The following is a 15,275-nucleotide window of genomic DNA, read 5'->3' on the forward strand; positions in this document are numbered from 1 at the left end:
ATTGCCCGAAATACTGTGGTAATCTCGAAATTTTATGAATATACCCAAATGTTAAACCAGAAAATGTCAAAAAATTTACAAAATAAAAAGTACATGAAAGAAACATGGCTTACTAAAACGAGTTGTTAAAAAAGGAAAAGCATAAGATTTTTGTACATTCTTAAACGAATCATTATTCACACATTTTTATCAAAAAATATCAACGTTGAAAGAAAAAAGCGCGCGAAAATTACGCGCCACATTACGTTTAGAAACTTCTTGACTTTGTTTGCAATCTTTAACGTGTAAAATTAAGTTTAACAATCGTTGTTTTTCTCTTTATACATTTTTAAAATTAAATCAGCGAGACTAGTGATTCGTAATAAATTTAATAAACTGTCGGAAATATGTTGTTCTTTGGTTTACCGTAAGATTCAGAAATGGCGGAAAATTAAAAAAAAAAAACAGATTCGGGATTACAATATAAAGAAATACGAATCAAAAGTTATTACATAAATTAAGTAGGCACATGTACTTAACTTTAAAATACACAAATACTGTACATGAAAAAAATATTTTATTTTTCCCCCTATATCTACATGTCAGTCGCCTTGTTCCTAATTAGCTGACTAAATTTCACATTTCGTATTTTTTTTGTTGTAATTAAAACTGTACAAAATATACATTAAACTGACGTCTTTTTCAATCTCGATAAAGTACAATGCAGTTGAAATAATTAAGTCGTTGCTTACTTTGTATCAAACTTGATTAAAAAAAGACTTGCAATGACGTAATAACACGTCAATGTCAAAAATTTGACGTCAAATCCGGTAATTATCGGTAATAATTGTTAAAACTCAAATCCTAACTATGAATACAAGAATTCCTTCTTAACTTATATTTTACCTAATATTGTATTTTTTTTATAATACGCATTAAAAGTAGGGCATTCATCGTTTATGTCGGCATACACTGACATTTGTGTAAAATAATTTCACTCTATATATTTCTATTTACTTAAATTATTATAGTGTAAACTCATCGAGGGGACCTTTGTCTTCTTTTGACGTAAAATACACGGCGTATAAAAAAAATAGGCTTACCTTTTTAGATTAGGTCTAATCTACGAATACGAACACTTTAGGCCGAACGTAACTTACAATAAATCGCAGTTCAGATCTTATTTCAGATCAATTAAATGGGAACGGGTTTAAAAAAGCACCTTAATTTTCGTAATTTACATTCATAAGCTTTTTAAGGTCAATTTTATTACAATTCAGTGGTTTTCTAAAGTTTCCTTAACAACTACATTACTTATTTTGACACTTGAAATAAGTTTTTTTTGTGTCACGCCTGGTTTACATTATGCCCGTATAACAGGACAGTAGCAATTAAAACCAGCGCTGGCATACAACTGGCATAATGTAAACACTAATTGGTGCTTATGTTCCCGTACATTACATGTGAGGCCAGAGCTACTGTATTACTGTACTGGAATAATGTAAACCAGGCATTATATTAAGCTTGGACTTTAGCACATATAATCAAATGGTGCACTCACCTAAGAGTGTATAAAGAATTACAATAAACAATGCAATATATTGTTAATTGGAGATGTATTTTTAATATTATAATTTTGCATGTTAAAAGCAGTCAATTAACGCACTGAATACAGTAGCCGATCACATTAATTAATTCCATCCAAATATATTTAATTAGGTTATAAATAAAAGCTAACAGTCGTAAGAATTGGATAAGGCCCGCCAAATGCACATTTCGCATTAAATTTACTACAATACTAATTTATCGCGTACAATTTTTAAAAGTAAAAAAGCTTTTTGAAGATTCGATTAATTATTTTACTTTTTTTTTGGCACTAAGATTTTATAAGCTTCATTTTCCTTTAAAAGTCCTAATTTTCCCGCCAATTATGACGTCTAAAGTTTCGAAATAGATTTTATATTTGTTACTTCAAATGATCACGAAGAAAGGTTTTTACTTATGAAATTCAAGTCAGCTAATAATATTTATACATTAAGAAATTCCGTAAATGAAAAAAAAACTATTTTATTATCTTTGACAGTTGTCAATTTGACAGGTCTCTATGAAATATCACGTGACATTTTATCTTTCTCTTGATCAACAGACTACATAAAATCTAATATTGGACAAGTGCTTGTAAATTTACCTAAAAGATAAATTATTTTAAAATGTGATATTTTTCGTTTCGGACGTATTTAAGTGAGAGGTAAGAGAAAAATATGTGTGTATACTTATTTCTTTTGAGCTACACTTATTTGATATATAATTTATAAATAAAAGTATGTTTTATACACAAAAAGTTTGTAAAACACCGATGAGCAAGGTTATATCTGTCCAGCATTTTAGTGTTGTCAACCTAGTTTTTGGTCTTCCACAGTTTATTAAAGACTGATCGAGATGACTAGGTTTAATCGTAATGGCTAGACGCGAGGCTAGTTCTAGACGAATGCAGCGTCGAGCTGTGCTGTGGTAGGGTGCAGGATGATTGTGACGGCGGGGGAAGGCGGGCGTTTGCCGCCAGTCTCTCTTGCTCCTCCAATTGTGCGGCAAACTCTTCATCCAGAGCCTGGAATTTTATTTATAAAATTTAAAAATTGTCTTTGGTTACTGATTTACCACATTACAGTTTTAGTAGATGGTGTGTATAAATAGATGTTGCCATGTACTAAAGAAAACTACTAAACTGGTAATTTACTAGGAAGGCCAAAAATACGAAATAAGAGCTGTGATATGCTATAAGTAAATATAAGCCTTTTATCATTCTATGATTATGACTATAGTTTGGGCTGATTTTACAGTTAAAAAATGGCTTCACTTGCCTGGCTATATTGTGATTTTAGTGTGAGAGCCATTAAATGCTCATTTCTTCAGTAAAACTTCTATATCTTTTGTAGTGAAATGAATAAGGTGATGCCACGTATAAAGATCGTCGATGTCTCTTTAAGATTCTAACATCAGGGTGCATTAAATATTTACAAGTTAAAATACATTAAGATAGCTTATTAAATACGTTTTAAATAGGAATGTGTACGAAATCACAGCTAAATATTTCTGACTAAGTTTCCATTGATTTTCCGCAAATTTAGTTTATTGTTGTGCACATTTGATTTAAAATAGTAAAGCAGAAATTCATACCATGTTGTGCTGCATTCCGTTTCCATCCAGGTTAGGTCGTACCTTAAAGCTGCATGTTAGTACCGTAAGCACGATGAGCATGTTGCTTATGACCATAAACAATATAATACTACGCGACAGTATTCAGTTGAATTAACCGATAATCTTTTTTTGATTTTGAATGTTAATATTTAATAATTATATTACACAAAGGCATTGAATAATTTATTGTGAAGAATTATGAAAGAAAATTATTTCAAATATATAAATATATGAAACAAATTGTAAAAAATAATTCAAATCGTAAAAAAACTACTATTTACTAATATTTACTTTAACTACTAATTTAGTAATTAATTTAAATCAAATATACTTTAACTCATCCATTTCTAGCACAAAGTACTAATTTAAAACTTGACTGATCGCAGCGTCGAAATGAGAAATTATATATACACATGTCAATGGCTGACAATGTCATTTATTGTCTGTGGATTTATTTTGACAAGTTTCGATGTTTAAATTGATGTAACAAAAACAAATCCTTTTTTAATCCGTTCAGTCTTATAAAGGTAGAATTTTCAACAGATTTGTTATAATTTCTCGTTTCTATTGATTTCTACTATGAAAATTATAAAAGGATCACTTCAGTGTAGTTCCGTGGTAAATGTGATTAAAGTGTTAGAGGTCTCAGCAACATGGTACAGTGCAGGCGATATGCTCATGCAAAACATTCAAGCATGCTTTACCACTTCCCACTGTTATCTTATTTTTTAAAATACTAGAGATGACATAATTTATTTATTTATAATACAGTTTTAACCTTGGAAAGACAACTACGTGCCGAAAAATTGTTTAAAATAAATTGACTGTAGGATCAAAAATTATTTTTAAATTTAAATAAAAATAAATAAGTTAATTTTATTTAAAGTGAAATAAATTTAAGGAAAGTACAAATTAAATGAGTAATGAGATAAGAAATATTATGGTAATGAATGTAATAAATAATTTTTGAGCTTTTTTTAAATTTCCATTTGATAGTTGCATTCTTAATTTTTTGTATTTGAACAGGAGTTGCAGTGAAATCTACGATAAAAATATCTATTGATCATCTTGTAGAAGTTATTACACATGAAGGGAACTAAAAGTATTTTTCTTTTTTTTGACGACATTTTTCCCGCAATTTCAATATCAGTACTAATATTTAACTTACCTTTACAGCTTACTTCGGTTATCTTTTATATTACATATTTTTATTAAAAAGTTTGGTTGATACCTAAAAAAGTTGTTGCCCGCGATTCTTCAAGATTATGTTCTATATCTATGCCAAATTTACTCCAGATCCAAAAAGCCATCCCGGAAATACCTTCCAATCTAAGCTTTCATATGCATATTAGTAAGATTATTTTTCTTTCATGGAAGTATATACAGGTTGTTTACAAAATTATTATAATTTGATAATTTATCAAACGGCCAATTACGCAATTTTATTCACATGTTATAGCTGTCACCCGTGACTTTAACAACGCGGCAATGAAAAAAATTTAATTAGCCTATGTGTTCTTCCAGACTATGTTCTACATCTGTGACAAATTTCATCAAGATCTGTTGAACCGTTCCGAAGGTTCCTTTAAACAAACAACCATCTAAACATTTGCATTTATAATATTAGTAAGATAAGCCACGTCCACCACCAAATGCTATTAAAAGCCAATAATATCTTAACATTTTATTTACATACAATTATATATTTTGGAATAATGATTACAATGTGACAATTATTAAAAAAAAATTTACATAACATTGTTGAATAAAGAAAATATCTATAGGTTTATCATTAAATCTAAAATTTATAATAATCTAATGACAATATTAAAAACCATGTGTCAAAAAATCGCTAGATCTGTATGATTTAAAAAAAAATAGAATTTTGCATATATGTAATTACTTTTAGAAAACAAAGTTTTATCTTATCTGTATCACTGAAACTATGTATTTGAAATAATATATTTACTATATATAAAATTTTAATCAATATATCATTAAAAGTAACAACAAATTTCCTTTATTCAACAATGATTTTATAATTAAAAAAAATGGTAATTCAAACATGCATAATCCTACCAAAATACAGATTAAAATTATCATAACCACAGGTAATGTAATCTAAATATGGTAACATTTTTTAAAATTAAAAAAAAGCAATTTAACATGCATAAGATTTTAATGTTTGTAGGTTTGTCAATTGCTATACCAGTGGACAGAGTTTAATGAAAATTTGGTAAAATGTTCTGAGGATGATTGAAAAGGTTTATGCTCTAAAAAACCAAAAAAAATTAAACAATCATAAACATTCGGAAGAATGCAAAATACAAAGAAATTTTTTACAATAACAAAAAAAAAATTACTCGATTTTTATAAATTAAATTCTATATTTTATTGAAAACAAAACCGTTTAATTTTAACAACAGATAAAGTCCTTTAATTGAAGTTTAAATATTGGATATTTTTTTGGCAAATCTAGGCAGTAACAGATGAAGGCCTTAAAACTGATATTACAACACATGTGACATGACACCATTATGACATTGACTCTAATAAATCGACCTGGTCATGTTTTAAAGTGAAGATGTAGATAAGTATATCAAAGAAAGAAAAGAATGTACAGAAAAAAGACATCCCCTACCTAGTACACTTCCCTTTTCTTGTTTCAAAGGCGGAAATAAGTTTGTAATATTGATACCTCATGTAACGTAAACGAGTCAATCAATTTTGACGAGTTTGGTGTCATTTGATAAGTATTCTTTCCCTGAGTGTCATACTTTTTTTATCATCATTGTGACGTCATTGACCTAAGGTATGATGTTACAGTACACATGTAGTAATACCAATAACTTCTTTAATAGATTTAAATATTAACGTCTTCAGTAAAATATTAAAATTTTTAACCATTTTTTTTTTCATATAAATATTTAATTACCTAGGAACTTATAGATATCTAAATTAAATTTATTTCCTTTTATAATATCGTATTATTTTTTTCAAATAAGTTGTAGGCTCGGAACATTAGACGATGCGTTACTCAGCGCATATGCTCGTGAGCCGACAATATATTTGAAACGACCTATAACGTAATTTAAATCAAAGATTTTTAACGTGATGTCTACAAAGCGACTTATTTAAAAGGTGCCAAACCTAAAATTAAGATAACATTAAAAAAAAACTTAACTTGAATATTTAACAAAATGGCAAATAACTCGGTCTTATATAACGACCTAATAAAATTGTGACTCAAGTATTTAAAAAAAAAATCCGTTGATACTTTGTTCAAATATTGGACGAATATTTGACCAACAGTAAAAACTTTGTTCAAAGTAAACTTTAAGTTATTTAGTTTGGAATGTAAGATTTGTCGATTTATCGATCTTCGTCCAACATTTGAACAAATATTGGACAGTATAAATCTAATTTTCTATAGGTAAGGACCAAAATGATAAGTTTCCGGCCGCGGAAGAGACAAACTAATACACAACTAGAAATGCGACAGAGGAGGAAGATAATCTTGTCGTTACTCTAATTTTATTCCACAGAAAATGCGCGAAGTTTAAAGATTATTTAAACATTTTTTATTTGGCTATCTAATTTTTTATTATACGAAAATTTGGTCTAAATATAAATTCTATAAACCTTAATTTAAAATATTGGCCGATATAAGATGGAAGGAACATTTGATTAGAGGAAGCCATCTTTGGCAAAGCACTTCTTTAAGGAAGCCGATTGATTTATATTTGGGTTATCATTCACATATCTTCCAATTTATAAAAAGTTTAACTGCTAGTAAATTGAATCTGACAGCTGTCAATACGATTTTGACAGCTGTCAGTATAAACAATACAATTCAATTTAAACGAAAAAAAAACGGAAGTGTTTGGTAAGCGTGTTGGTTGGAAGTACAAGCATGCTTGTTAAATTTATTAAAAATAATTGTGGAATTAAGCCATAGAGTCAGGAGGTCCGTTCTTGTCTGTGCCCAGAGCCGCCTTAAAATTCATAGTGGAAAGCTGACTGACAGGGATGTCACCTTGATTCGAGTAACTATTAGATCCCCTAACCGGGCCCCATCTACTAAAATGTGTCGCATCACTATCCTTATCGATATCGATACTATCGATAGTGCTGGCACTTTTAAAAGTGTCGTACTTCGATATCGATGGCATATCGATAACAACCGCCTCCATAGAAATATCCTGTTTCAAATTTTGCTGTGAGAAACTTCTCTTTAACACATCCTCGTTCTTTTCTAATAATGCATGTTCACTCATACTCTGTCTATTCAACTTCGCTTTGACTCGAGCCGGACTCATATTACGTACAGAAATCGGCATTTTATGCACCGGTTTCGATCTTTCCAGACTCTTTCTCGGTTCCTCTTCTATTTTTTTATTCTCCATCATATCGTATGCCATGATAGGTTCCCGTCGAATATCATCAGAACCACGAAACACTGAAAAACCTGATATCTTCTCTGACACTAATTTCAAATTAGATGTTGAACTATATCTTTGAGCTTTGATAAGTTTCCCACGTTTTGAAGTACTAGTTATACTGGAGGCTGCTGATTTAGATGTTCTATAATCATTATTTGGACTGACTGAACGCCTTCTATCCATATTAGGTGTATTTGAAGTGGACAGTGCTAAATTGAGACTTGTCCTAGATCTAGATAGGGAACCTATGAAGGATGTTCTTTGTTGATAAGCGCTGAGAACATGTTGGAGTACATTCCTCGGCCAGGGTGCTTCGAGGTACAAAGATCTGTCAGGTATGGTCTTTCCGTACTTCTTCTCGTGATCGTCGAGTTGCTTCTCGAAGCTTCTAATGAGGCTCTGTTTGACAAATTGTGGAAGTTTTAGCGTTCGTTATGTCGCAAGGACTTCACAAACACTTATCTCTTCCACACCTACATCTAGGACTTTTGAAATGAACTGAAATTTATACCTACATTTTCCCTAATTAAACTCGCCTGACGAATTCATACTAAAGTCATAGTGTCATGAAACGTATATGAACGATTTTTTTTTAAACAGTATACCAATTGAAATATTAATTTCAAAACATTTCAAAAGCCTTTGCACCTGGTGTGTCCACCACCGGTTAGTTTCAGAAGCAGTATCATACAGCCAATCATGCAACAAAAGTGTTACCACATTTGAAACAAATGTATTGTACTCTCTCTCTCTTTTCCAAAACATTAAAAGTGATAACAAATTATAAAACATTTGTTTCAGTTGTGAAAACACAGATTAAATAGAAATAAAGACAAACGAGCCTTAAAATATATTTCATTAATAAAAAAATCTAAAGTTTGTGATCGCTAATCTCTTTAACTATATCTCGAAAATGAAAAATTCTTTTTACATTTGGTACCTTAATACTAAAGGAAGGTTTTAATCCATTAAACATCACGCTACGACATTTAGGAGACGAGCAGAATGGGAAATTAATAATTACAAGAAAATGTCTAGTGCTTAATTTTCCTAAAGTTTGCGATAATGTATGATATTTTAAGACTCGATTGATTATTATCATGCAAAATATGCATGCAACATCATGCATACTTCACGCTATCATGCACAAGAAAGGGCATTGTTTATAATTGACTTTAAAATAATGAAAAAATACTACGGGGACATATTTTAGTTGTAACAATGCACTCTTATAATCATGCATTCATGACACATTTAAAAATAAAAAAAAATTGTTAAATAACATTTCAGTATTAGTGAATGTACCTTGTGCGCTTTTGACGTTACGTTTCAAATGTCGTGTCGTATATGTCAATTGCATGACGTGTCGTGACATATACCGACAAGAATATCTGAACTGGTGGGCAAAGTCAAACTAAACATTAGCTCACTAGCGCCCCTCTGTCAATGTCAAAAAGTGTAACTTATCGTAATGTAGTTATCATGTTATGTTTTTTTATATCATTTTCTATGTCCATGCAGGTTTTATATATTTTCTGATATAATTAACCAGAAATATATATACCCTTGTTTGACTATACTGTAGATGTAAAAATGAAAATGGTCCGAAGATGTGATAGATTGGTGTCCAAGAGAAAATAAAAGAAGTAAAGGGAGACAGCGTCTAAGTTGGGAGGATGAAATTAGAACAGAATGGGAAGGGAAATTGGATTTTGCGGAAGAGGGGACGCATAGGAATGAGAAATATCCTCTTTCTGTGCGTCCCCATCTCCGTTGATTAAAGGTAGGCAACGCATCTGCAGTTTTGGATGTCTATGGGCAACGGTCGCCTCGCTATTTCGGCGAATCCAGGTGGCCGTTTGCCCGTTTGCCACCTTATGATATAAAAAAAAAACAGCTGGTGTGACGTGAGGAAGATGACCTACAATAGAAGAGAGTGGGAAGCTTTAAGGGAGGGCTTCGCGGAAACGCAACACAATCTCTAATCTGCTATCAATTATGAATACTGTTTATGTTACGTTTGTATTTTGCAAGATTGTTGGAATAACGCATAATTTTTTATTATTATTATACTAGCTTTTACCCGCGACTCTGTCCGCGCGGAATAAAAAAAAAAAAACGGGGTAAAAATTATCCTATGTCCTATTCCTGGTTCTAAGCTACCTGCCCACCAATTTTCAGTCAAATCGATTCAGCCGTTCTTGAGTTATAAATGGTGTAACTAACACAACTTTCTTTTATATATATAAGATAGATTGCATTATCGTGTAATGAAGTGGCATATTACAATCTGCCTGAATTATATCTGAACTGATGAGAGGCGCTGCTATCGCAGTCGATATCAGAAATATATATAAAACCTACTTAGACATAGAAAATGACAAAAAAAAAATGTCATGACACCTAAAGTAAAAAGAGGATATTGTGACATTTTTGACATTGACATGAGGGCGCTTGTGAGCTGTCATAATTGAGTTTGACTTATACCCACAGGTTCACATAGCTTTATCGGTTTTTCTGTATTGTATATAATGACGTGACGTGTCATTAGTTTGTCGTGTCGTGTCGTGACGTGTCGTGTCGTCGCACACTCACCGTCTTCCTGTCGCCGAGCGTGGCGCGCCACTCCTTGAGCTCGAGAGCGTATCTCTCCTCGACGGCCTTCATCTTGCTGCTCTCGTGGTTCATCAGCGCCTTGCGCTTCTCATTCTGGTACTGCTCCAGCTCGCGGAGGAGGGCCTGGACAAATGTATGTATATCTTACTAATACTATAAATGTGAATGTTTGGATGGATGGATGTTTGTTTGAAGGTATCTCTAGAACGGCTGAACAGATTTTGATAAAATTTGGCACAGATGTAGAACTTAGTCTAGAACAGTGTTTCCCAAAGTGGGCGATAACGCCCCCTTGGGGGCGTTTGAAACCTAGGAGGGGGCAATAAGAGACCCAAAAAATGGGGAGCATTGAAATTAATTAAAGTAATGAAATTGTGGTTTTTAAGTTTTAGGGCTGAATAAAAATTAGGGGCGCTCTGAAATATAATTGATTTTCAAAGGGAGCGGTGAAAGAAATAAGTTTGACAATCACTGGTCTAGAACAACACATAGGTTACTAATAAAGTTCTTTTTAATGCTTCAAGGCTCTCAGTTTTCTACTTTGGTCATAATTTTTAATATGAATATATGCTATTTTACATATCTTATTGGCTTTAAAATTTTCAAATAGATGGCATTAGAACTACGATAGATTTTTTTTTTTATTATAGATACATATCTAGAAATCAATTGAAATTACTGTGTCAAAGATCAAATACGAAAGAATATGGAAGGTCTATAAAATAAAACTTAAGACATTGTTTCAAATACATTTTAACTTAAATATACGTCAACCATTTCATCACATGACTCTAGATTTTAGACAAATCATATTTATTGAAACATTATTATTATTATATTACATATAATATTACAAAATGTTATCTTTATCAATAAATAATCAAGTACTTATACAGAAAGTATTGTTGTGAAACATATTACCACGTTGAGGTCAATAATACAGCGGCTGTCAAAGTGTTAAAACAAGTATAACTGTAATTTGAATTAATACAATATTAATTTCTTCGTCAAAGTACTAAAGAGTGATAGTAATTATAGAAGAGTCTAAGTCTAGACATAGTTAGATAAATCTACACCAAATGAGTAAAGACATTGTAGCATACCTCTCCAGCGGCTTTCAATTCCTCCTTAGCTTTAGCATGTTTGGTGGCCAACCTCTGCTGCTCCGCTCTGTATCTTCTCTTCTCGTTCTCCTGGAACTGAACACGACAAATATATTAAAACAACGTTCGAGCGGAATTAAAAAAAAAACTTAGTAGTCTATGTGTTCTTCCAGACTATGTTCTAAATCTGTGCCAAATTTCATCTAGATCTGTTGAGGTGTTCCGGAGATAACTTCTAACATCCATCCATCCATGTTCGTTTCTTATGATATATAGTCAGACAAAGTTATCTGACCCGGTGGGCATTTATGGCACTAAATTAAAACTTGCTCACTAGCGTCACCCTGTCAATGTGTACAAATCCGTCTGTAATAATTTTGTGTTAAATTGTGGTGTCCGTATGTAACATAACAAAAAAAATTGCGAACATTATATATTAACGTAGTTGATAACGAAATAACATAATAAAATTCTTGTCTGTTTGTTTGTTCCGGGTAATCTCCGAAACGGCTGGACAAATTTTAACTGTACATTGATAAGAAGACAGCTTAAGTCTGCAGGCATATTATAAGCTATTTTATTTCTACGCCGACAAAGTCGTGGTCAATCACTAGTCAAATATATGAAATAATATGCGGTTTTTTTCTTAACCTTACCCACAGATATATCTAAACCAGACTTTTCTTTCATGAAGGTACAATACCTTTGTCTAAACAGAGATTTACTCTCAGCTAATTTTTATAGCCAAGGTGACAAACGAGCGAGCTGCTGAATTCGCCGAAATAGCGAAGTAACCGTCGCCCATAGACATCCATAAATGCAGATGTGTTGCCTACGTTTAATCAACGGAGAAGGGGACAAAGAGAAAGAAGCTATTACCCCTTCCATCAAATCCAAGAAAAGGGTAGGAAGGGAAAGACTAAAATTAGTCCTCCTGCACCACACTCATCAGACTGTACTTGGAATTACTTCCACTTGACGACTGTCTTCTGTATGGACATTCTTGCATAAAATGCTGTTGCTGGCATCTCATCATCATCAGGTCACTATACATCCCCACTCTCTGTGCTCAGAGTCTACACTAAGTTAGATGTGACTAGGTCATTGTCAACTATAGCACAGTGCGAGTTGACTTCACACATATCATTGAATTTCTTCTCAGATATGTGCAGCATCACTGATGTTTTTCTTCATAGTAAGAATGTCAGATAAATGTACTTAAGTAAATAGAAAAACACATTGGTACATGTTGGGATTCGAACCTAGGACCTGCTGATTGCAAGTTGCTCTACCATCTGGCGTCTAACACTGTTAAAATTAATCATAAATCTGATATAAAATGGTAGGTGACATGTGACAAGTTTCAGTGACAAGTATTACCTTCTTGAGCCTGTCTCTGTCGTCATCGTGAGCAGTGCCGGCGATACGCAACGACTCCCTGAACATCATCTCTCGCGCTTTCTGCTCAGCGCGGATACGTTTTGGTAATGAACGCTTCTCCAAAGCCTGGCATTTGCTCAGCTCCTCCTCTTTACGGGTATTCTTTCTGTAAATTTATACAAATATATTTAATAAACTTATTAGGAGCGTCGGTGGCTCAGGGGTTAAGCACCTGACTTGCAATCTGCAGGTCCTGGGTTCGAATGTACCAATGTCCAACGTCCTTACCGTGCAGAAAAATAAACTGTCTTTAAAATTCTTCTTGTAATGTCAATAGTCGGAAGAAAGTTCTCTTTAGCATTTTTATATTAAGCCTAATTTTAATAAATTTATCACGCAACTCTTTAATTAATGGAAAAATCATATTGAAAAAAAAAACTTATTCGTCTCTTTTTTTTTAAATTACATATTAAACCGTCATTCAGCTCAAACTATATCCCAAAATAAACTTTCATCCGTAACAAAGTTACAAGGCAACGCCGCGCCATCAATTTCTTATGCCTTGTTATTTCTACCATTTTAAAAGAAACTCTGTAAGCGAGAATTACAGTCCGGTCACGACAAACTTTGATAAGCGAGAAACTTCAGTTAGAGATACCTCGATAAAAGCGAGAAACTTCAGTTAGAGATACCTCGATAAAAGCGAGAAACTTCAGTTAGAGATACCTCGATAAAAAGCGAGAAACTTCAGTTAGAGAGATACCTCCAAAAGCGAGAAACTTCAGTTAGAGAGATACCTCCAAAAGCGAGAAACTTCAGTTAGAGAGATACCTCCAAAAGCGAGTAACTTTAGTTAGAGAGAAACCTCTATAAGCGAGAAACTACGGTTAGAAACCTCCATAAGCGAGAAATTTTGGTTAGAGAGAAACTTCCATAAGCGAGAAAAATATCGCAATCCTTCAAACTCTCGCTTATCCCGGTTAGACTATATAATCAAAATTTGTTGCCTATTGTTAAAATAAAATAAAAACAATAAAACAAGTAACAATAACCTCTTAATCTGCTCCAGCTCCTTATCATGTCTGACCAGCATCTGATGTCGTCGCAGCAGAAATTCATCTTTGAGTTGTCTCTTTGCCAACTGATGTCTTTCGTGGATCTGCTTCTCTTCCAACTCCCAAAGTGCTGCTTCTCTGGTACGCATTATCTGGAAATATAAAATTACTAGCTTTTACCCGCGACTCCGTCCGCGCAGAATAAAAAAAAATGCACACAAGATAAAAAAGTTCCTATGTCCGTTTCCTGGTTCTAAGCTACCTGCCCACCAATTTTCAATCAAATCGATTCAGCCGTTCTTGAGTTATAAATAGAGTAACTAACACGACTTTCTTTTATATATATAGATTTTATTAAGATCATTTACAATGACAAGAAAGCGGCCTAATCTTAGTCCTCTTTCCCTTCCCACCCTTTTCTTAAAAGGATAGGATGGGAAGGGGATGTGGATTTGATGGAGGAGATACATAGGAAGGTTAAATGTACTCTTTTTGTGCGTCTCCTTCGTCGATTGAGGGTAGACAACGCATCTGCAAATGCGAATGTCTATGGGCATCGGTCGCATCGCCATTTCGGCGAATTCATGTGGCCACTTACTCGTTTGCCACCTTGTAATATTAAAATAAAAACGTAAGTGGCTATGGGGTAAATCATTTGATTTGTAATCTGCAGGTCCTGAGTTCGAATCCCGCCATGTACCAATGTGTTTTTCTATTTACATATGTACATTTATCCGATGTTCTTATAGTGAAGGAATAAATCAGTGATGCTGCACATATCTGAGAAGAAATTCAATGATATGTGTGAAGTCAACCAACGCGCACTTGACTATAGTTGACTATGACATAGTCATATCTAACTTAGTGTAGACTCCGAGCACAGAGAGTAGGGATTACAACAGCACTAGTTTTTGCCCGCGACTTCATCTACGCGGATATAAAAAAACTAAATAAGCCTATTCCAGACTATGTTCTACATCTATGCCAAATAACAAGGTGTTTTGAGTCGTTCTGGAGATAACCTTCAAACATCCATCCATCCAAATACTATTAAGATGTATATACCTGTTGCCGCTGCTGCAGATATTGCCTGTCAGCGAGCGCCTGCCTCTCCCTGTGGTGTTCGTGAACACGACGCAGTACACCGTCCGCGGAGTCAGCGAGCGCCGCGACAAAGGCGCGTTCTCGCTCCGCATGCTCCGCGTCTAGCCGGGCTCGTCTCTGTCTGTATGCCTCCTTTCTCCTCTCCTGTGGTACAACAGACTTTATAAAGATGTATTATTACTGAATTTCATGTGTATATTTATTTTATTTTAACAGTGATAGATCCCGCAACAACAATATTTGTTGGGTGCACGAATTGTCCTCGCTCAGTGAAATACCACGACCTCACAGAAGACAGGAGTGAAGTGGAAGTAATTACAACTACAGTCTGATGAGTGTGGTGTCGGAGGATTAATTTTAGTCCTCTTTCCCTTCCCACCCTTTTCTTATTAGAAATT

The 15,275-nt window shown here is 33.3% G+C and overlaps 1 protein-coding gene across 1 annotated transcript in view; it reads right to left on the reverse strand.

The window, feature by feature from the left end:
• Positions 1–6,777: 6,777 nt before the first annotated feature.
• Positions 6,778–15,275, reverse strand: part of LOC106709645 (serine/threonine-protein kinase 10) — a 42,913-nt gene continuing 34,415 nt past the window's right edge. Inside the window, exons 22-27 of the mRNA XM_045684879.1 lie at positions 14,839–15,021; positions 13,771–13,925; positions 12,719–12,884; positions 11,339–11,434; positions 10,215–10,358; positions 6,778–8,018 (exon numbers count right to left, since the gene is read on the reverse strand). Coding sequence (XP_045540835.1) covers positions 7,125–8,018; positions 10,215–10,358; positions 11,339–11,434; positions 12,719–12,884; positions 13,771–13,925; positions 14,839–15,021 — 1,638 coding nt within the window. The 3' untranslated portion in view covers positions 6,778–7,124. The remainder of the gene's footprint in view (positions 8,019–10,214; positions 10,359–11,338; positions 11,435–12,718; positions 12,885–13,770; positions 13,926–14,838; positions 15,022–15,275) is intronic.

Source organism: Papilio machaon, chromosome 28, assembly GCF_912999745.1.
Source record: "Papilio machaon chromosome 28, ilPapMach1.1, whole genome shotgun sequence".
NCBI lineage: Eukaryota > Metazoa > Arthropoda > Insecta > Lepidoptera > Papilionidae > Papilio > Papilio machaon.